General features: G+C 39.3%; 1 protein-coding gene across 2 annotated transcripts; it reads left to right on the top strand.

Annotated features, from left to right (window-relative positions):
- The first annotated feature begins 230 nt into the window (after positions 1–230).
- MMP7 (matrix metallopeptidase 7) lies at positions 231–11,264 on the top strand. 2 transcript variants are annotated; one of them, XM_032285762.1, is made up of 6 exons: positions 231–450; positions 3,350–3,576; positions 3,662–3,810; positions 6,381–6,509; positions 8,013–8,174; positions 9,598–9,680. In XM_032285762.1, the coding sequence occupies exons 1-6, from the start codon at positions 334–336 to the stop codon at positions 9,663–9,665; spliced, it is 852 nt and encodes a 283-aa protein (XP_032141653.1). In that variant the 5' UTR covers positions 231–333; the 3' UTR covers positions 9,666–9,680. The 2 variants fall into 2 exon arrangements, with proteins under 2 accessions (XP_032141653.1, XP_032141654.1); XM_032285763.1 differs by lacking the exon at positions 9,598–9,680 and adding an exon at positions 10,973–11,264 and having other exon boundaries at positions 297–450.
- Positions 11,265–22,965: the final 11,701 nt, after the last annotated feature.

Genomic DNA, 22,965 nt, shown 5'->3' on the forward strand with positions numbered 1-22,965 from the left:
CATTTTAAATTGAGAAGAACTATGTGAGTAGTCATTTAACTTTAGCAAACAAATGAGTTTTCTCATGGATTCAATTCATGCAGCAGACAGAAAAAAAAATCCTTTGAAAGACAAATACATTGTGTGCTTCCTGCCAATAAGGATATAATACTTCCTCGTTTTAGTTAATGAAAAATAACACATACTTTCAAAGTTCTGTCGACTCTAAAAAGAAAGAAAACACTCAAATGAGTCACCCGTTTCCACATTCGGGGTTGAGAAACTATATAAATTTCTGCAGCCTCTAGCAGAAAACACCAAATCAACCATAGGTCCAAGAACAATTGTCTCTGGATGGCAGCTATGCGGCTCACCGTGCTGTGTGCTGTGTACCTGCTGCCTGGCAGCCTGGCCCTGCCGCTGCCTCGAGAGGCAGGAGGCATGAGTGAGCTACAGTGGGAAGAGGCTCAGGTATGTCACAGCCCACTTACCTGGGGTTCCATTCTTTTGCCATCTGCATTAAGAAATGTGTTTTTCAATTATTTCCCCTCCCATGTTAGTATTGCAGTGGAATTTTCTTTGGGGTAGCTTTTCTGATTATAAAAGCAATATATGTTTTCATCAAGTAGCCATTAAGAGTAGGTTTCAGAGTCTGCTAAAATCTGGCTTGAGTTCCAACCCCCATTCACTATGTAGATAGACTCTGGAAGGTCATCAAACTTCCCCTAAGCTTCAGGTTTCCAATTTGGAAACTGGAGATAAGAATGGTATTAACCAAATGAGGGTGTTGTAAAGAATTCAACACAATACTACCTGAAACATTGTTTAAATTAAGTTCTTATTATTATAACTTGAGATTCTTTTTCTATAGTATACAGAATGTTGCCTCTTAAGATAAACTTGTAAATATCTCCATTGCTGTTTGTAACTGAGATATCTGAAGTTAGAAAATGTGGGTAGAAATTACAATTCTCTCACAAGCCAGTGACAATAGACAAGGCGTTAACTTCTGACTTTGTTTACTCATGTGTCCAGCAGAAATAATAATACTATGTGTTTTATACCTCATGGGGTATTCTAAAAGTAAATGAGGTGATAACAAAACAATCAGCATGTATGTAACAATTGTAGATTATAAAGTACTTACATATACATTATGTCATTTAATCCTTAGTTCTATAAAAAGAAGAAACCAAAGTTGATTTGCATACTTATTAGTGGTAGAGATAGGAATCAAGGACAAGTGCTTCTGGTTCAAAAGCCATGTTTTTTCCAAAATGCTTCTTTTTTTTTTTTTTTTTGAGACAGTCTCACTCTTTCACCAGGAGCCAGGCTGGAACCTCCCCTCTCAGCTTCAAGCAATTCTCCTGCCTCAACCTCCTGAGTAGCTGGGACTAAAGGCACATGCCACCATAGCCAGCTAATTTTTGTATTTTAGTAGAGATGGGGTTTCACTATATTGGCCAGGATGGTCTCGATCTCTTGACCTTGTGATCTGCCCACCTCGGCCTCCCAAAGTGCTAGGATTACAGGAGTGAGCCACCGCGCCTGGCCCTCCAATATGCTTTTCAATAAGCAGTTTAATAAATATAAGCAGTCTACTAATTATTATATGGTCAACTAATGAGATAATTACTTATAAGTATTATTTGCAAATTTAGGCTTTAAACATAAGAAAAGTCAAGTTTTAATTCACATTAACTTAGACTTTTAAAAAGTTCCAGTAATAAGATAGACTAAAATTACATGAAATTACTAACATTTAACTTTTAAAATGTCCAAAACAATAATTTTATATGGTTCCACCTAATGAATTCTCCAGAAAGAGTACTTTGCATTTAGTTTCTTTTTTTTCTTCTTCTTCTTCTTCTTTCTTTTCTAAGTTTGCCTTAATTTGCTTTAAGTCTGTGCATTTAGTTTCTTTACCTAGAGTGCAAGTCGGCAAAAACTTTCTTTACTTGGAGGGAAATTAGCTAGGTTTAACAAAGAGCAGGAAAAGTCAACTCAGCAACACAGAAAGATTTCTTCCAGAGGGTATAAGAGATTAAGTGGGTTTTTTTTTTTTATAAAGATCAGTTATCAATTGTCATGGATGTATGTCCTATATAACGAAACACAATTGTTGGTAACAGGATAAGATGGTACAATATTAATAAGATTTCTTACATTAATTGCATATTCCTGAGATGTCCTAAGACAGGTCACCATTACCATCTACTCCAAATTAACTGCAAATTAGTGAGCCAATGTTAAATCATTTTAACAATACTACCATGCATCATATAACCCTACACGTATTTCTAATGTACAGAATTCAGAACACTTGAGTTCAAATACTGGCTCTTTCAGTTACTCACAACGTAATCTTATGCAATTTATTTCACTTGTCTGAGATGTGTTTCTTCATATATAAACTAGGGATAACAATACCATACCTTCTTCATGGGGTGGTTATGAGGTTTAAATAAAATAAATATGTAAGTGCCTGGCACTAGTAAGTGCTTAAAAATGTTCCTGTGAGGTAGCTACTATTGCTAGTTCCTTCAGTTTTATTTTTGTTGTATTTGTGCTGCTGGATTCCCACCCTCAAATCCAAATACTGAGAACCTTTAAGAAATTCCCAAGAACCCCACCTTACATGGAATAGACCTGGGGGACCTACTGTATCCTGCAATCACCCAAAGTGGGTTTGACTAGAGATATAACAGCAGAAAGAGGGACTGGGAATGGAATGAGCAGAAAGAGGGCAAAGAAGGCCTAGGAGTCAGGAAAGTCAGGTCCAGTTCTGCTACTAATTTAATGTGTGAGCCTGGGCACATCCATCATTTAGTTGCTATGAGCTTTGGTTCCTTCACCAGATTATTAAATTGAACTATTTAATAATTTCCTAATATCTTTTCCCAGAACTAAAATTTTAAGACCTTTAACTTTTAGCTGGAACCACATCTCAGCTGAGCCTTAGATAGGACGGGTTCACCTCAGATCTCCCCAACAGGGTCTATGATAACACTGAGGAAAGTTCCCACTCACATCCCTGAGGACGAACAGGTACATGCCACCTGATTGCTCTCACAAACATCTAGACTTTATAAAGCGTATGGTGTGTTTCTCCCCAAAACATTTAATGGGATTTTTCAAAAACTGAGGGATTCTTTTCTTTTGCTCACAAAATGGCATGCCAGTGCTTCATTAGTAACATTAAATTTTCTCCTCACTAATGCACACTTATTTTACTCAGTGACAGTGTAATTATTCTGTCTTCAAATCATTATTTGAATCCACAGGAACCTAAGGCAAGAGATGTATAGGCTTCTAAGATAAAAGAAGATGATAAACAAGAACTATAGATTAATTGCTCTCTTTTTAATAGGACTATCTCAAGAAATTTTATCTCTATGACTCAAAAACAAATAAAGCCAACAGTTTAGAAGCCAAACTCAAGGAGATGCAAAAATTCTTTGGCCTGCCTATAACTGGAATGTTAAACTCCCGCATCATAGAAATAATGAAGAAGCCCAGATGTGGAGTGCCAGATGTTGCAGAATACTCACTATTTCCAGATAACTCAAAATGGACTTCCAAAGTAGTCACCTACAGGTTAGTTTTGCCCTAGCTCATTTTGGAAAAAACAGTAAAGCCTGTTTCCCAAGAGGTCAAATACTGTTTTCTTGTTTGCTGCTAGGATCATATCATATACTCGAGACTTACCACATGCTACAGTGGAACGATTAGTGTCAAAGGCTTTAAACATGTGGGGCAAAGAGATCCCCTTGCATTTCAGGAAACTTCTGTGGGGAACTGCTGACATCATGATTGGCTTTGCAAGAGGAGGTAAGAAAGATTCCTGTAGGCTAATCCTGTGTCCTGTTTTGTTTGTTCATTGTTTATATCAGTGCTCTTTTCTTAAGAGGATTAAAAACCTTTAATGAGAGATGACAGAGAGATAGATAACAGATTTAGCAATATTATTACAATTTGTATAATCTGATAACATAGAACCACTTTTAATAGCAGCAGCTGGCAAACTACAACCCATAAGCCTAATCCAGCTCCCCTTCTGTTTCTGTAAATAAAGTTTTACTGGAACACAGTCAGGCTTCTTCATCTCCCTATCATCTATGACTGATTGCGGTCAGGCTGCAACTTTGACAGAGACCATCAAGTTCACAAAGCTTAAACACTTGTTATCTGATCCTTTATAGAAAAAGTTTGCCAACCCCTGTTTTGTAACGTGAATTATTATTTATATATACAGTTACGCATTGCTTAACAATGGGAATACATTCTGAGAAATGAGACCTTCGGCAATCTTGTCATTGTGCCAACGCCATAGAATACACTTACACAAACCCAGGTGATATAGCCTTCTATCCACCTGGGCTATATAGTATAGCCTATTGCTTGTACGTTATAAACCTATATAGCATGTTACATAACACAATGACACAAGTTACATAACACAAATACACATGTATTTGTATGTCTAAACATATGTAAACATTGAAAAGGTAATGCTTTGTGCTATGACATTACCATAGCTACTGTATCACTAGGTGATAGGAATTTTTCATCTCCATTATAATCTTATGGGACCATTGTTGTATATGTGGTCTGTTGACTGAAAGATCATTATGCAGCACATGACTATATGTTTACAATATATCTTGCTAACATCAATATTAAATCAGTTACAGCTTCCAAAGGCCTCAAGAGGCCCCTGAGAAGTGGTATAGTCCTATGAGCTGTTGCTAATGCCTTTCATGTAACAAGGAAGTAGGAAATGGAAACTTTCATATTAAAGAGCTTAAAAATATATAACCCAGCAGGGTGTGGTGGCTCACACCTGTAATCCCAGGACTTTGGGAGGCCAAGGCAAGTGGATCATCTGCAGCAAGGAGTTTGAGACCAGTCTGGCCAACATGTTGAAACCTGTCTCTACTAACACAAAAATTAGCTGGGTGTGGTGATACATGCCTGCAATCCCAGCTACTTGGAAAGCTGAACCGGGAGAATCATTTGAACCCATGAGGCGGAGGTTGCAGTGAGCCAAGATCACACCACTGTACATATATAAATATATGTATATATATATGTATATATACACATACAGTATATATACACGCTGTGTGTATATGTATATATATATTTGCACGTGGGTTTTTCTATATATAAAACCCATATACATAAACTGTTCTTTTTTTTTTTTAAAGACAGGGTTTCACCATGTTGGTCAGACTGGTCTTGAACTCCTGACCTCAGGTGATACACCCACCTTGGCCTCCAAAGTGCTTGGATTACAGGCGTGAGCCACCACGCCCAGCCCAACTGCTCTTAATTGCTAGTATTTCATGGTACAAATTTAGAGAAAAATGCTACCCATTTCAGTCTGTTCTATGTGCAACTGCCTGGCTACTGCAGCCGAAATCTGAACTTCAACCCACAATATTTACAACACTTATGGGAAAGCACTAATCACAGTACTACAAGTTTTTTAAGAGCAAGATAAACTGGACTGGCCTCATATCACCTTGAAGATAACTCTGCATCACAAATAAAAAGACTATCAAAAGCTATTTTCAGAGATCTTGAGCATGGTTCTCTAAGAGACTGTGCCCACAAAGAATAAGCTAGGTTTTTAAGGAAAAAAAAAAACAAACAAACATACGAAATGCTGCACAAATTACTTGCCAAATGCAGTATTCACATTCATTCTCCCTCCCACCACCCTTTGGCCAAGCAAAGTGGTTAAATTTAACAAAAGTTTTAATGCAATCATACGTTAGATATAACTGCATTTTAAGTCCTGTATCCAGAAAACTTTCAATATATGGTGATTATCAGTGATGAGCAATGGTTTTGTGAAAGGAAAAGTGTCCGGGCCAGAAAAGCACCCAAACTACCCTGTGAATGCAACCGACAGTGTCTAACAACAATGCCAGCTACTAGCTACTTGGACTGGGCTGTTTTTTGGTTGGCTGTTTTGTTTGTTTGTTTGTTTGTTTGTTTTTTCTGAGATGGAGTTTTGCTCTTGTCACCCAGGCCGGAGTGCAGCGACACAATCTCGGCTCCTCACTGCAACTTCCAACTCCGGAGTTCAAGCAATTCTCCAGCCTCAGCCTCCCGAGTAGCTGGGATAACAGGCGTGTGCCACCATGTCCGGCTAATGTTTGTATTTTTAGTAGAGATGGGGTTTCGCCATATTGGCAAGACTGGTCTGAAACTCCTGACCTCAGGTGATCTGCCTGCCTCAGCCTCCCAAAGTGCTGAGATTATAGGCATGAGCCACCATGTCTGGCCTGTACTGGGCTGCTTTTTCTAGTCTCAACAATCATGTAAACTGAAAAAGTGACTGCAGAAGAAAAAAAATCAGTCACTAAGAACAATCACTTCTTTTCTTTCAGCTCATGGGGACCCCTACCCATTTGATGGGCCAGGAAACACGCTGGCTCATGCCTTTGCACCTGGGCCAGGTCTCGGAGGAGATGCTCACTTCGATGAAGATGAACGCTGGACAGATGGTAGCAGTCTAGGTATAGAATCCCATGTCTTTTCTATTCCACATCCTTTTCAAAATCCTGAACTTCTACTAACTTTAATAATTATTTTAATTTTTAATAGGTATTGATCCCTTGCTAAGTGCCAAACACTGAACTATATGCCTGAAATGCAATATTTCATGTGATATACTCATAATGCTATACAACAGAAGGTGGATGCTCAGGCTATGGAGTCAAGCAGCATTGGTCCAATTTGCTGTGCATCTACCAATTACTCTGTGTCACTGGGCAAGTTACTGAACTTCTCTGAGCCTCAGTTTCCTCCTCTGTGTAATGGGAATATAAATAGTTCCCACATCAAGGGTTATTTTAATTAAATGAAATAATGTTCATAGAGTACTTGAAATGTATTAATAATTCAATAAATTATAGCTCCTTCTTCATATTTCCAAAAAATACATGCCCAAATAGAAAAGAAAGAGAAGCAGAAACTATGATATTTAAGAAGTATATGCAATTCTGGAATTACTGTTTTCCAAAAAGAACCAACTCCATGACTTAGTCTATCATATTTATCATTTTACACAGTAGAATATTATAGGCACATCAGAGAACTAATGGAGAAGAGCCCTGGGCTATCATCTGGCCATAAAAGGAAATTTGTACTTGAATTCTCTTTGAGAGAGAATTCACCACAGTTTGCTGCCTTGCTGTGAAAATCTACGTAAAATTGCAATGCTGCCTCCCATTCACATTTGGCATATCCTTTCATTCTTCTTTCCTCCCACTCAAGGTAGGTTAAAGGCAGCTTCCTTCAATCCAGTGCAACACCACCAGAGCTCTGGCCATTCCTCAAATTCACAGGCTCACACCTTCCACATGCTTGCAAAGCCTTTCAATAAGTCTGAGGGAGAGCAAAGGATATATGTAATACAAGTTAATGAATCAAAATCAAAAACAAAGCCCAGCATTGCCTGGAGATCCCATACCTTTCGATCTTGGCTTTCTCAAAGCCAACTTTCTCTCTTCTGATATCCAGAGTCACTAACATTTATTGAATGGTCATGACTCCCAAATACTGATAAACTCTAGTTATCATGACAAATCTATAGGGCAGGAATTATTGTCTCTGTTTAACAGGTGAGAAACTGAGACTCAGCAATATCAATTAATTTGTCCAGCGGTGTCCAGCTAGTAAGGAGTGGAGCTACATTTCAAACCTAGTTCTTGGTGCTTTAAAATCTTTGCTTTCCACTACAGAGTACTGCTGGCTTAGTGAAAGAAGCAAATAGAAAAACATTACACATTTTTAAGAAGCAGAAGTGGTGATGAGATTAAACCACTGCTATTCAAATTATCCTTCTAACCCTTCTCCACTTTTGAAAGTCTAGAAACAAATAAGTAAGCTACCAAGGGCTAAGAATTAGGTATTTTTCTTTAGTTTTTTTAAAATTATGATATCATATGTTATTTATAATATTACATAATGTATGCAGTTATTTTTATCATTATGGTTTGTCACTTCTTTGGTTGTAGGAATTAACTTCCTGTATGCTGCAACTCATGAACTTGGCCATTCTTTGGGTATGGGACATTCCTCTGATCCTAATGCAGTGATGTATCCAACCTACGGACATGGAGATCCACAAAATTTTAAACTTTCCCAGGATGATATTAAAGGCATTCAGAAACTATATGGTAATATTTATTATTTTAAATAAGAGGATTTCACATTTTCTTTTTAGAGTGGGATAGGAAAAGAAAGGCTAGGAAATGGGTATTTACCTGGAAAACCACACTGGAACTTATATCAAAAAGCCTATTGGGCTGGACACGGTGGCTTATGCCTGTAATCCCAGCACTTTGGGAGGCTGAGGCAGGCGGATCACCTGAGGTCAGGAGTTCAAGACCAGCCTGACCAACATGGAGAAACCCTGTCTCAAAAATAAATAAATAAATAAATAAATAATAAATAATAAAAGAAAAAGAAAAAGCCTATTGAAGGGAGGAATTAGGGAACTTATTAGATACTCAAAATTTAACTAGGCTGTGTCATACTATGAAGATGCTGATTGTGAGTTTCAGTAACATAGTATTATGTGGTAAAATTATACAAATGATATTGTCAAGATTTTCTTCATGCTGCCACCCATTGCTCTTCCTCTCTCAGTTTAAATAGTTTAGGAGAGTCTCCCCTATAGGGGTGGACTGAAGGGACAAAACACCTTTCTTCATCGGTGCCCACTCCTAAGGATTCAACCCTAAATAACTAAGATTGACCCAACTCTTCCTGTTTGCATATACATTTAGAGAAAGTGGTTAACCATGGACAGCAACTGCTTATCATTCGTGGTCTGGACACTTATGTATATCCCATGTCCCAATCTATACATTTTTGGTTTAATCAAAATTCTAAATTCAGTTTTTTTTTAAGCATACTGATTTGTATTTACTGTATTGAGTCTGCCAAAAGTAGTATTTGAGAAAGAAATCAGAGGACAAGAATAAAAAGCTCTGTCTCTGGATAAAGATAAAGAAAGTAAGGTTCAAAGAGGCTAAGTAGACTGTCCAAGGTCATGTGACTGAGTGTTGAGTCATGTGTTGAGTGCTTGAGTCATGATTCCAAGTTAGGGCTATGTGACTTCATATTCTCTCTACTACATACTCCTGCCTATCACTGCCCAGTAAGCTTTTTATCCTAGTAAGGATAAAACAATACAGGATGATGTCTTTAAATCGTAGATATAACTAAACCTATCCAGTAAAAATATCAGGATGAAGAGAATACACTACAAAAAGAACACATAAGAGTCTTCGAATGCCCACATGAGCAACAAAAGTGCTTCCACATAATAGAGGACTGTCCTCAAGGGAGAAATATTCCAGTAAGACAATGGATTTAAGATATCAGTTCAACCTAGAATTTACTATAACTCAGCATGTCCCAAATTGTATTCCTGGAACACTAGTCCTACCGGACGATTCCCAGAAAAGGAGGCAAGGGAGAAATAAGTTCAAGAAACACAACCTACTATATTTCAGGTGCACAGAATATTAGAGAGTATAGAGTATTGAACAAACGTTTAACTCAGTGTTTCCTAAGTTATAATCCTTTTTACAGGTCTCAATGAGTGTTTAAAACCAATAAAACCGCACTTCAAAGAACACACTTTGGAAAATGCTGTGTAACTATTCCCAAAAGATCTGACTTAAAGAACCACTGTCATCCAAAAATGACTCATAAAATACTGACCATTGTTGGTAAAGTTACCATCAACAAAACTGAAAATACTATCCTCCCCTTAAATAAAACTGTGGAGCTCATGGAATATTCCACAGCAGTCTATAAGTATTTTAGAACCTTAAGAAAAATACAAGACCGGGCGTGATGGCTCACAGCTGTAATCCCAGCACTTTGGGAGGCCAAGGTGGGTGGATCACCTGAAGTCAGGAGTTCAAAACCACCCTGACCAACAAGGTGAAACCCCGTCTCTATTAAAAAAAAAAAAAAAGAAAGAAAAATACAAAGAGACTAAAGATCTGAGGCATAATGATTAAATTTAACAGGAAGAAAAGAGACTAATGCATTAAAACCTTAAGTATTTAGACAAAAAGACATCCCTGGTCAGAGTTGGAAAAAAGTAACTTCTGGACAAATGGAATTAGAATTATTTAGGCTGTAAATGTAGGGAGTTCATTAATCTAAAAAGTAATATGAGCAGAAAACAAAGATTCCAAAGAAAGTGATTAAACTTGTAAATACAAGATTCCTGATGCCATTCTGAGAATGATAAAAATAATAGCTGGCTGGGCACAGTGGTTCACGCCTTTACCCAGCACTTTGGGAGGCCAAGACCGGTGTATCACTTGAGGCCAGGAGTTCAAGACCTGGGCAACAAGGCAAAGCCCCATCTCTACTAAAAATACAAAAATTAACCAGGCGTGAAGGTGGGTATCTGTAGTCCCAGCAACTTAGGAGGCTGAGGCACGAGAATCACTGGAACCCAGGAGGCAGAGGTTGCAGTGAGTCAAAGTCACACTACTGCACTCCAGCCTGGGCAACAGAGTGAGACTCTGCCTCAAAAAATAAATAAATAACAGCTGACATGCATTGAGTACTTGCAGTGTTCCATGGCTTCACATGGATTAACTCATTTAACTCAAGAATTCAATGAGACATTATTATCCACATTTTACAGATTTGTAATCTGATGCTAAGAGAGGGTAAGTAGTAAACTACCTAAGGTCACACAGCTAGTAAACTGGTAGAGACAAGGTGTAAGGGTATCTGAGCCCTGGGCCTACACTCTAGTCAATTCTGCCTTCTTAACCTCTGGAGGTAGTTCTTCAGAATCTTTGTCCCAGATACACATAACTGGCCTGAGTGAATAATAGATTATACTTTCTGTGACATTTCCTTTGTCTTTATAAACTTAGGATGGTTTTATGCATTTTCTACGTGTCAGAATGTTCTCATTTTTTTTTTCTTTCAATAGGATCCAGAAGTAATTCAGGAAAGAAATAGAAACTTCAGAGAGAACATCCATTCATTCATTGGATTCCACATTATTGTTCCGCAATCAGCATTGATAAACACTGTTCCTTCACTCCATTTAGCAATTATGTCACCTTTTTTATTGCAGTTGGTTTTTGAATGTCTTTCACTTTTTTTGAGGATAAACTCCTTTATGGCATGACTGTGTCTTACTCATCTATACTCGCAGTGGGTAGATGTCAATAAATGTTATATACACAAATAAATAAAATGTTTATTCCATGGTAAATTTATTTATATTTTGGAGCACCCTTTCTGTGGCAAATGAAGACATACTATATGATGAAAGACTAAGACAAAAAAAGAATCCCTCCACACTATTTTGGGGTCTTCTGCAGCACCTCACCTACCACCCAAGAAGGAAGGTGGGAGCTCCATCTCTTTTTTATTCGTTAGTGTGGCCCAAAGTTACACTAATTTCCCCTTACCTTTGTGGCCTATGCTCTCACTCTGAGTCCTCTAAAAACTCTAATTCTTCCCACACATGTCTGAGAATTTCCAATGACTTAGGACTTACCGCCTCATGGTCACTTCCAGCTCCAAGTTTTTACCTCCCCGTCACCTCCTGATTTTCCTGCAACCTCTCCTGTTGCAGCCACTCTCTAGGTTCCCTTCCCTTTTCCTCATGCCAGCCCAGATATTGGTCTCTCCTTGTTCTCTTTAACTTTCTACAAACCAGTCCTACAGGCTTTTATGAGAATGTAGATGTTGCTGGAGATTTGCATAAATAGTGAAATTTTCTACTGTACAAGGGCCATGAAATTGAACAAAACTAAAATTGGATGTTATCCCCATCCTTCAAATCCATTTTTTTTTTTTGAGACAGAGTCTCGCTCTGTCACCCAGGCTGGAGTACAGTGGCACGATCTAGGCTCACTGCAATCTCTGCCTCATGGGTTCAAGAGATTCTCCGGCCTGAGCCTTCCAAGTAGCTGGGACTACAGAGGCATGCCACCATACCTAGCTAATTTTTTTTGTATTTTTAGTGGGTTTTCACCATGTTGGCCAGGCTGGTCTCAAACTCCTGACCTCGTGATCTGCCCGTCTCAGCCTCCCAAAGTGTTGGGATTATAGGCATAAGCCACCGTACCCAGCCCTTTTTTGTTGCTTTTTGTTTGTTTTGTTTTGTTGAGACAGAGACTCATTTTGTTGCTCAGGCTGGCCTGCAGTGGCACATAATCTCAGCTCACTGCAATCGCCACCTCCTGGGTTCAAGCAATTATTTTGCCTCATCCTCCTGAGTAGCTGGGATTATAGGCATATGCCACCATGCCTGGCCAATTCTTTTATTTTTAGTAGAGATGGGGTTTCACCATATTGGCCAGGCTGGTCTTGAACTCCTGACCTCAAGTGATCCACCAGCCTTGGCCTCCCAAAGTGCTAGGATTACAGGTGTGAGCCACCGTGCCCAACTCAAATCCTTTACTTATCCCAGGTCAGGAATCTCTTAGCAGGCTACAGCCTCCTACCAGGTCTCTCCCAACTCCTCTTATCTTTAAACCTCACTGAAATTTACTTTCTTACTAATAAAAATTATCCCTCCCACACATACCCTAAAAGCAGATAATATCCCAGAATCCAGAACTGTCCCACAGCCTTAGGAAGCTATTCCAAGAATAGACCAAATGAGAGGAGAATCCTCAATCCAGGCAAAATATAAAGTATACATGAACAAGAGTTCAAAGACTCTTTTAAAACCTAAGGAAATATACATGATGCTGGAATAAAAAGGAAATTATGTCATTAAATTCAAGTTCTTCATTTTGTAGAGGACAAAACAGAGATTACATGATTTCCCCAAGGTTCACAGTAAGCCAAAGTGGTGATTTCAGCATTTTGTTGTTTATTCGTTCAGCTCTTTGTACAGTATTTTGATTTTGGACAGCAGGAGACAGTATCTATCTTGCAGCTAAAGCGGGCATCTATTGCTTTTCCCTGCCCAGCATCCCATCACCCTACTTTTGGGGACAAGAAACTGCCTCTTCCCCTTGTGTACGATCTTCATGAGATGTCACATAGGTTGCCACAAGCTTCCTGGGCTGAGAGAAGAATACAGAACCCAAGCCTGGCCTATCAGACACTCTCTCCCAAAAACACTGGAGGGAGTATAGGTGGATTCATCCTGGCCATGAGGCACTGGAGACACTGCCTATTCAATCTTGCACCCAGACAGATTCCCTGAAGCTTCCCTGGGCCCTGTCCTTCTCACAGCTTAGGTGCAGGGCTTCTTTCACAGCTTAGGTGCAGGGCTTCTTTTCCATATTTACAACTGACTGCACTGCCTTCCAATACATTTTGTCTATTGCTTAAGTTATCCACAGTTATTTTATGTCTGTGCTGTGCACATCCCTGGCACAGTCACTTAGTTGGCTCTCCTAGGGTATCTAGACATATGGGCTCTGTTCTGTATTTCACTACATATTATACTTCAATCTTAATTAAGTAAGCTCTAACAGAGCATAAAAGTAAATAAAATGTTCTTTTTATGATCAAATAGCACAAAACTAACAGGCAAACTGAAATTTTGCCTAGCAAATAAGGACCCATTTTTTTAATTGTGGTAAAATACATAACATAAAATTTGCCATCTCAGCCATTAAGGGTGCAGTTCAGTATTGTCAAGTATATTCACATTGTTGCACAAGAGAAAAGGTTCTTAATCTCAGCACTGTTCGCATTTTTGACTATATAATTCTTTGTTGAGTCCTATATTAAGAATGCCAGGCCAGGCACAGTGGCTCACGCCTATAATCCCAGCACTGTGGGAGGCTAAGGCGAGCAGATCGTGTGAGCCCAGATATTCAATACCAACCCAGGCAACATAGCAAAACCCTATCTCTACAAAAAATTTGAAAATTAGCCAGGCGTGGTTGCACGTACCTGGGCTCCCAGCTACTTGGAAGGCTGAGCGGGAGAACTGCTCGAGCCCAAGAGATCCATGCTGCAGTGAGGCATGATTGTACCACTGCACTCCAGCTTGGGCAAGAGACCAAGGCCCTGTCTCAAAAGAATAAAGAAAAAGAATGCTTACAGTTACCTCTGGCCTCTATGCACTGATGCCAATAGAATATCCTCAGTTCTCACAACCAAAAATGTCTTCAGACAGTACCAAATGTCCCCTAGGAAGAAAAATAGCCCCCAGTTGAGAACCACTGAGCTAAAGAGAATGAACTATTTCATTGCATTATACTTAGTATCCCTTCTACTTTTTTACCCAGGACCTACCATACTCTAATTCTGTACTATCCCATGAGAAAGGAAAACCAGTAAGAGATTAACATGACATTGCCTGTTTTTGAAGGTAATGTCAAAAAAAAGATTGTCACATTTTAAGAAATAGAAGACACCTGTATTCCGGCCAGGAGCATGGCTCACGCCTGTAATCACAACACTTTGGGAGGCCAAGGTAGGTGGATCACTTGAGGTCAGGAGTTCAAGACCAGCCTGGCGAAACCCTGTCTCTACTAAAAATACAAAAATTAGCCAGGTGTGATGGCAGGCACCTGTAATCTCAGCTGCTTGGGAGGCTAAGGCAGGAGGATCACTTGAGTCCAGGAGGCAAAGGTTGCAGTGAGCTGAGATCACACCACTACACTCTAGCTTAGGTGATAGAGTTGCGACGCCTGCCTTAAAAAAAAAAAAAAAATCTGTATTCCAACGCCAGGGTACTATGTATTTATAGAAGTCAATAAGACTTGTGTGTATTTTGTAAATTACTTGTTATTTTTCTAGTTTTAAAGTCAATAAACTCCAATTTAAGAAAGAGGTCTGAGCACATGAATTTGTCTTCCCTCCCTTCAAAGATTTCATTTAAGCACTAGGAAGGAATAAAACAACAGGAGGAGGTCTGCAATGGACAACAGATTTCAATAAATTTCTGTAAGATCTAATACAGTTGATAGACAAAACCTGTCAGCCTCAGCCTAGGATGTACAAGGAGGCCTACAGTGAAAATGGGAGTTAAATTGTCCAACTCCTGAGAGGCTCAGTTAGAAGGTTTAAGGAAGGCAGGATGAAAAATGGTATTAGGGGATTAACTGTGTATGTGTACATGTATATAAGACAATTGACTTCATTTCATCCCTTTAACAAAAATGGCAGAGAGTCACATGTTCACTTTCAGGCAAAATACCAAACAGTTCTTTGCTAGATAAATGTTTAAAAATTTTGAGAGAGAACAGGACATTTAAATTGAGTTATGTACCTCTGAACAAAATATCCATATTTTGGCTTTGAGGCTGGGAGTAGGGAAGGCTCCATCCATCTGCTCATCCTAACTTAAATGTACCAGTGAACAAGAACATCCATGGACACCAAGCCTCTAGTCAGCTTTCGTATTGTTGCATTGTTCCTCAGTGGACAGATCTACGCAAACCTACCCACAAGGGCCTGAGAAGCTGTGGGGCTCAAGAAGAGGATGACAAATCCAGTTTCTCGGAAAGAAACATTTACTAGTAACTTACAAACAGAAGCCTTATCTTGGGCAGCCATAAGACAAGAGGGTGGATTCCTGCACCATTACCCCCAGAACCAGGACTCACATGCCATAGAGAAAGGGTATCCATGCTTCAGAAGGGACATATAGGAAAACTGTAGCACAGTAACATCAAGGTTGTTTTGACCTAAGGGCAGAAATTTATGGTAAGTACCTACTCTTACACAAGGAACAAAAATAAACTGGAAATCTTGGAGGCCTTCCCAGAACTGCGGTTAGTGAGAAGTTAATATGGTGGATTAACATCCAAGATGGAATTGCTTTAGCCTCCACACCCATTATTACAATGAAATGGGGAACAAACTAATAGCTCATTGAAAAAAAAAAAAGTGCCACCAAAGAAATTTACCCCAGAAAAAAACAGAAATAATTTAGAGAATAGAAGAGGTATAAGAAAAAAATAACAGGACATTCTCACAGAAATTTGAGATGATACTTTATACATAAAAAACAGTAACCAGCCAGGCGCAGTAGCTCACACCTGTAATCTCAGCACTTTGGGAGGCCAAAGTGGGAGGATCACTTGAGGTCAGGAGTTCAAGACCAGCCTGGCCAACATGGTGAAACCCTGTCTCTACTAAAAACACAAAAATTAGCTGAGCATGGTGGTAGGCGCCTATAATTCCAGTTACTCAGGAGGCTGAGGCAAGAGAATTGCTTGGACACAGGAAACAGAGATTGCAGTGAGCCGACATCATGCCACTTCACTTCAGCCTGGGCAACAGAGTGAGACTCTGTCTCAAAAACAAAACAAAACAGTAATACCAAGATTTTATTAAAAATTATCAGAGAATAAGCTGAAACTCTTGAAAATTGAATTTATGATTGTTGAGATAGAAGTATAAAATAAAAGAGTTGGAAGATAAAGCCACTCAAAATGAGCTGAAAGACTATACACATATAGAAAATAGGACAGAGAAAAGGAGAAAAGATCAATTCAGGAGGTCCAACACCCACCTCTGTTGGCTTTGAAATAAGTCAACTTGACTAAGCGAAACTATTTCCCAGAATTCCGTTCTCTATGTTTCTTGTTAGGGCTGGTCACAAGAAAAATCTGCATGGAATTTGGACCATGGAATTAAAAAAATATTTGCTCTACCAAGGCTGATATGGGTCTGGTGCTGTTGTAGTTCATGCACAAATTTATGATTCTGCTCATTCACATTGTTGGCACAAAACACTGCAGGCCCAACTCTAGCTCCCACATTATCTCTTCCTTCTCCTCTGCTAGGCCTGAGTGTGGCTCCACACAATAATAATAGTATCTACGATAGGGCACTCACAGAGGCAAGGTTGGAGACTTAGCAACAGGGAGAAGCCATCACAAGTCCTCGTGATAGAAGGAGAGGTTCCAGCTTGTTACTCGCCTCACAGGTCCCAGGTGTGCCGCTCTCCCCATTTTACTTCTATCTTTTAACCCCTAACACCTGTCCTGTAACTTCAAGCTCAGCACCAGATACAGAAGAAACAGCCAAACCAAGATCGTTTTACCAGCTCCCACAAAGGTATGAGGATAAATCCCTCTAAGTCCCTTACTTTACGTCATTCTCAGTGGTTCTGCTCCTCTCATTCAACCTTGTCTGCTACAATAGCCAATAAGATTTCCAAAAATGAAGAATAGACAAAATAAAGAAAAGAAAATTCTCAAAGAAATAATTGGACATGTTCCAATCTTGAGAAGGGGGACTGGTTTGGAGAAAAACAAATCTTCAAACGAAAGAAATGACATTGTGTTAAAATTTTAGAACACTAAGAATAGATTTTAACCATGCCCTAAGGTTTTTTTTTTTTAAATACTGCAACAAAATAGAATTAAACTGACATCAGATTTCTCATCAGCAAAAATGATTCTAAGCTAGAGTGAAGCCAAGTTCTAAGGATGAGTTATTTTTATCCTAGAATTCCATGCTCAACCAAATCATCTATCCAGTGTGGTTGTGGGTTGAATCGTGTCCCCCAGAAAGACAAGTTAAAGTACTCATCCCCGGTACCTGTGAAAATGGGACCTTATTTTAAAATGTGTTTGGGCCGGGCGCAGTGGCTCATGCCTGTATGGGAGGCCGAGGTGGGTGGCTCGATCACCTGAGGTCAGGAGTTCAAGACCAGCCAACATGGTGAAACCCCATGTGTCCTAAAAATACAAAAATTAGCCAGGCATTTTTGGCACACACCTGTAATCCCAGCTACCTGGTAGTCTAAAGCAGGAGAATTACTCCAATCCAGGAGGCAGAAGTTGCAGTGAGCCAAGATCACGCCACTACACTCCAGCCTGGGCAACGGAGACTCTGTCTCAAAAAGAAAAAAAAAAAAAGACAAAAGAAAAAAGAAATGGGGTGTTTGCAGAGGTAGTAAAGTTAAAATGAGGCCATTCTGAAGTGGAGTTGGTGCTAAATCCAATGACTATTGTCCTTCTAAGAAAGCCTAAGCTATGTAAAGACAGAGGCACACAAGGAAAATGCCAGGTGGTAACAGAGGCAGAGACTGGAGCAAAGCAACTATAAGCCAAAGAATGCCAAGGGCTGCTGGCAACCACTCAAAGTCAGGAGAGAGACATGGAGCAGATTCTCCCACAGATGCCAACTTAGCTGACACCTTACTTTTGGCCTTCTGGCATTCAGAGCTGTGAGACTGTTATTTTAAGCCATACAATTTACCATACTTTTTAACGTCAGCCCTCAAAAACTGATATAAATGTGAAGCCAACATAAGTTCAATCTTGTACGACAAGAGTTCAGAAAGTCTATCTCTCATGTACATTTTCTGAGATAGCTAATTTAAAATATATTGCAAACACAAAGGATGAAATCCAAGAAAGAAGATGTGAGATATGGAAATGATGGAAAAGGAATCTGAGAATGATAACTGTGCCCCAGGACTAGAAAGTAACCAGTCTAAATTACAACAGGACCTAAATAAATAAATAAAAATTTTAAAAAGATGGTTTTAAAAAAAGAAATAGCTACTAAACAATATATGAAATGATGAGTAAAAATCTGGAAAATATATAGGATATATGGTGAAGGGACATAAATGTCATCTCCCAATGGAGAAAAATGACAACCAGATATTCAAGGGAAAATGAGGAATTATAATAAAAATCATAATCCAAATACAAGGCAACAAACTCAAATGTGACAAGAGTAATTCTCAAAGAGTAATCAGAGTAATTACTCAAAGAGGAACCAGAGAATTGGAAGAAAGAAGAGTGCAATTGAAATAAAGGGAAAATTCTCCTGTGAGAGGCAAGGGGTCATGTCAGAACCAGAGAGAAGAAATGTAATTGTGGCTCACTGCTCAGCTCTGAGTTGAGTAATGTTTACATGGTGATTTATTTAAATGCTCTTCAGTATTTATAATCAGCATATTGATAAAGCTCAATTTATTGATGGATACAGAATGAAAAAGTCATATCAATCACGACAATGTTAACAATATGGGAAGTTGGGAGGTGAAGGAGAGATACAGACAATGCAAGAGGCTTTGAGAGCCTCATATTTCAGGGTGGGGAATTGAGAGGATGTACCTGAAACTAATGGAACAAGAAGCAAACATTTACAAAGATCATGTAAAGTTACAAGCAAAACCAATAAAGATGCAACTATCAAAATTAGGAGAGAAGGGAAGAACAGCAGAGAGCAGTACAAGTGAGCAAATTCTCTGAATACAGAACACCTAAAACTGATAAATAAATAGTGATATAAGCCGGGTGTGGTGGCTCACCACATTAATCCCAGAACTTTGGGAGGCCAAAGTGGGAGAATCATCTGGGCCAGGCACTTACTTTCAAGTCATCAGTCCCCTTCTCTGACAGTCTTTTTCTCTAGTTAGTACCCGTGACCTATAGAAGTCCTTCATGACAACTGTGTACTATCCCAACTCCTGTCACACTGGAGCAGGGGCAGACACCTGACACAGGCAGGACCAACATGGCAACCTAGTGAACTTGCATCTCTACATAAAATAAAAAATTATGGCCAGCCGTGGTGGCTCATACCTATAATCCCAGCATTTTGGGAAGCCAAGGTGGGTGGATCACTTGAGGTCAGGAGTTCGAGACCAGCCTGGCCCACATGGCAAAGCCCCATCTCTATTAAAAATACAAAAATTAGCTGGGCATGGTAGCAGGCACCTGTAATCCTAGCTAAGTGGGAGGCTGAGGCAGCAGAATCGCTTGAACCTGGGAAACAGAGGTTACAGTGAGCCAAGATCACACCACTGCACTCCAACCTGGGCTACAGAGCAAGAACCTGTCTCAAAAAACAAGCAAGCAGATAGACTGATTGATTGATTGATATAGATGATAGATAGATAGATAGATAGATAGATAGATAGATAATTAGCCTGGCATAGTGGCACACACTGTAGTCCCAGCTACTTGAGATGCTAAAGTAGGGGGATCACCTGAGCCTAGGAGGTCAAGGAGGCTGCAGTAAGCCATCATCCCACCACAGCACTCTAGCCTGGGAGACAGAATGAGATCCTGTCTTAAAAAAAAAAAAAAGAAAAGAAAAAGAAAAAAAAAGAAAAGTAATAGTGGTGTAAGCATATTATTCAATAATATGGAGGTAACTATTTTTAGACAGCTAAAAATGAAAGAAAATGTATTACTTCTGGTGGCAGAAGGAAAAAGAGAAGTTGCTTTTCCTTCTGGGAACATTTTTCCCTCTGGGTTCTATTTTCTAATTTATATAAAAGTATTGTTTTTATTATAAATTAAATAAATGTAATATATGTCCATAGTGAAAATGTTTTAAAATAAAAATGCATATAAAGAATAAAAATAAAATAAATTAAAATCAGAAATATTTACTCTTGACATTTTGAGATATTTTATTTATTAAAAATGTAAGGAAATAAGAAAGAGGAAGTCAAGAGTGTTGCTCATATGGTTTAATTACAGGTGTGCTAAGGAGAGGCTTTGAAATTCAATGCTTCCTCCACTTCTTAGCAAATGCCTGAAAATTTCTGCCACAATTACAAACACATTTTGGGGGAAAAAAAAAAAAGGAAAGAAGTAATGTATAAACACAAATTTATACCAAGGAGAAAATAACTGATACTGATCCTCTCATGAGGGCACATGAATGAGATGAAATGATGATTCTCTGAACAGGGAAGAAAAGACAAAAAAAATCTCACATGGAAATGACCAAAACAAATACCATCTAATTTATGCATTTTCTTAAAGGCCGAATTTAAAATGATACTTTGAGGATGCTAAAATTATAAACTAGTCTTTCTGTGATTGCTGTTCCAGGAGACTAAATCATCTTTTTGGTGCCAGGAGATTAAATCTTTTCTGATTTCCATATATTTATCCTTTTATCATTCCTTAGCCAAACTCTCCTCATCCTCTCAAAACTTACCTTTATCCTGAAATTAATCTGTGAATCTAGGATGCAGGAGAATTGGATGAATTTCCACAATTATTCAGCACATTGCCAATTTCACAGGTTGTAAAACATACATTTGTACATGTTTACATTGCTAAAATAAGAAGGCATCTTACAATAGCTGCTGGCTCTTCTCCTGAAGAGGATTTGGGTTTGTTTCTGCCAAACATATGGAGCCCTATCAATCTGAGATCACTTGATATTAATTTATTTGCTTGAGATTGGGCCACACTGTTTGTGTGACTTCAGTCAACAAACCTGCAGGAGTGCCAGCTTAGCATTCATACATTCAGTCAGTATAATGTATTTTCCTCCAGTACTACAATTGAGATAGTGGTGTCCTTTCTGTTTTTTGGGTTTTTGTTTTTTGATTCAGAGTCTTGCTCTGTTGCCCAGACTGGAGTGCAGTGGCGTGATCTTGACTCACTGCAACTTCCGCCTCCTGAGTTCAAGCAATTCTCCTGCCTCAGCCTCCTGAGTAGTTAGGATTACAAGTGTGGACCACCACACCCAGCTAATTTTTGGATTTTTAAAAAAGTAGAGACGTGTTTTCATCATGTTGGCCAGGCTGAACCTTGCTGTATCTTTGGTGTGGCAGATTTAGTTCTCATTTATCTTTGTACCACAAGATCAGCCATTGGTGTCTGAGCTTTATATCAGTGTTTCCTATCAGACTCTACTTCTTTAGTATCTCTTCTTTTTTAATGGTATACAAAGAAATCATTCATCCTACAATAGACGACATTTTATTTCTCTGAAATGTGCTAATTGGAATACCAAGTTTAGATGCAGTACATGAAAAGACACCAAAGTTTATACAATAATCTTTTTTTATTTTAAATGCCAGTTCTCCAGAACTGTTGGTTGCCTGTCAGTCTTTTAAGAACAAACACAAATAACTCACTTGCAAGTCATCAGCCCCCTTCTCTGACAGTTTTTCTTCTCTGATGAGTACCCCGACCTACAGCAGGCCTTCGTGCCAACTGTGTGCTATCCCAACTCCTGCCACAGCTGCTGGGAGCAGGGGCAGACACCTGATCCAGGCAGGACCAATCAGGTATTTTCTCCATAGGGAATTGTGGAATTCCATTCACTTACTCATTCAATATGTACCGAGTATTTACCATTGTCTTAGTCTGTTTTGTGTTGGTATACAGAAATACCTGACGTTGGGTAATTAAGGAAAGAGGTTTTAGCTGGGTCAGGCATGGTGGCTCATGCCTATAATCCCAGCACTTTGGGAGGCCAGGGTGGGCAAATCACTTAAGGTCAAGAGTTCAGGACCAGTCTGGCCAACATGGCAAAACCCTGTCTCTACTAAAAATACAAAAAGTAGCCAAGTGTGGTGATACACACATATAATTCAAGCTACTTGGGAGGCTAAGGCAGGAGAATCACTTGAACCCAGGAGGCAGAGGTTGCAGTGAGCCAAGATAACACCACTGCACTCCAGCATAGGTGACAGGGCGAGACTCCCTCCCAAAAAAAAAAAAAAAAAAAAGAGATTTATTTACCCCATGGTTCTGAAGACTGTACAAAAAGCATGGCACTAGCATCTGGTTGGCTTCTGGTGAGAGTTTTTGTGCTAAGTCTTAACATGATGGAGAAGATCAAACAGGAAGCAGGTATGTGTGAAGCAGGGCCCAAAACTGAGGGACAGCGTGGCTTTATAACCATCCACTCTCATGGAAACTAATCTGTTCCCCTGTGAACCAGTCCAGTCTCCCAAGAACAAGAACTCACTCACTGCTGCAAGAACAGCACCAAGCCATTCAAGAGGGATCTGCCTCCATCACCCACACCTCTTCCACCAGGCCCCACCCCCTGACACCACCACACTGGGGGTTAAATTTCAACATGAGATTCAGTGGAGACAAACAAACCATATCCAAACCACAGCAACCATTTTCCAGGCCCTGTTCTCACCTGAAAGACACCATCCTGAACAGAGCAAGCTCTTGGATGCACAAAGACTCCACAAACTAACCACAGTAAACAGAGAGGCCTAGAGACTGAGAGCTCTGAGCTGAGTCTCATTTATGATGA

Source organism: Sapajus apella, unplaced genomic scaffold (assembly GCF_009761245.1).
Source record: "Sapajus apella isolate SASKATOON/1434 unplaced genomic scaffold, GSC_monkey_1.0 scaffold16, whole genome shotgun sequence".
Taxonomy (NCBI): domain Eukaryota; kingdom Metazoa; phylum Chordata; class Mammalia; order Primates; family Cebidae; genus Sapajus; species Sapajus apella.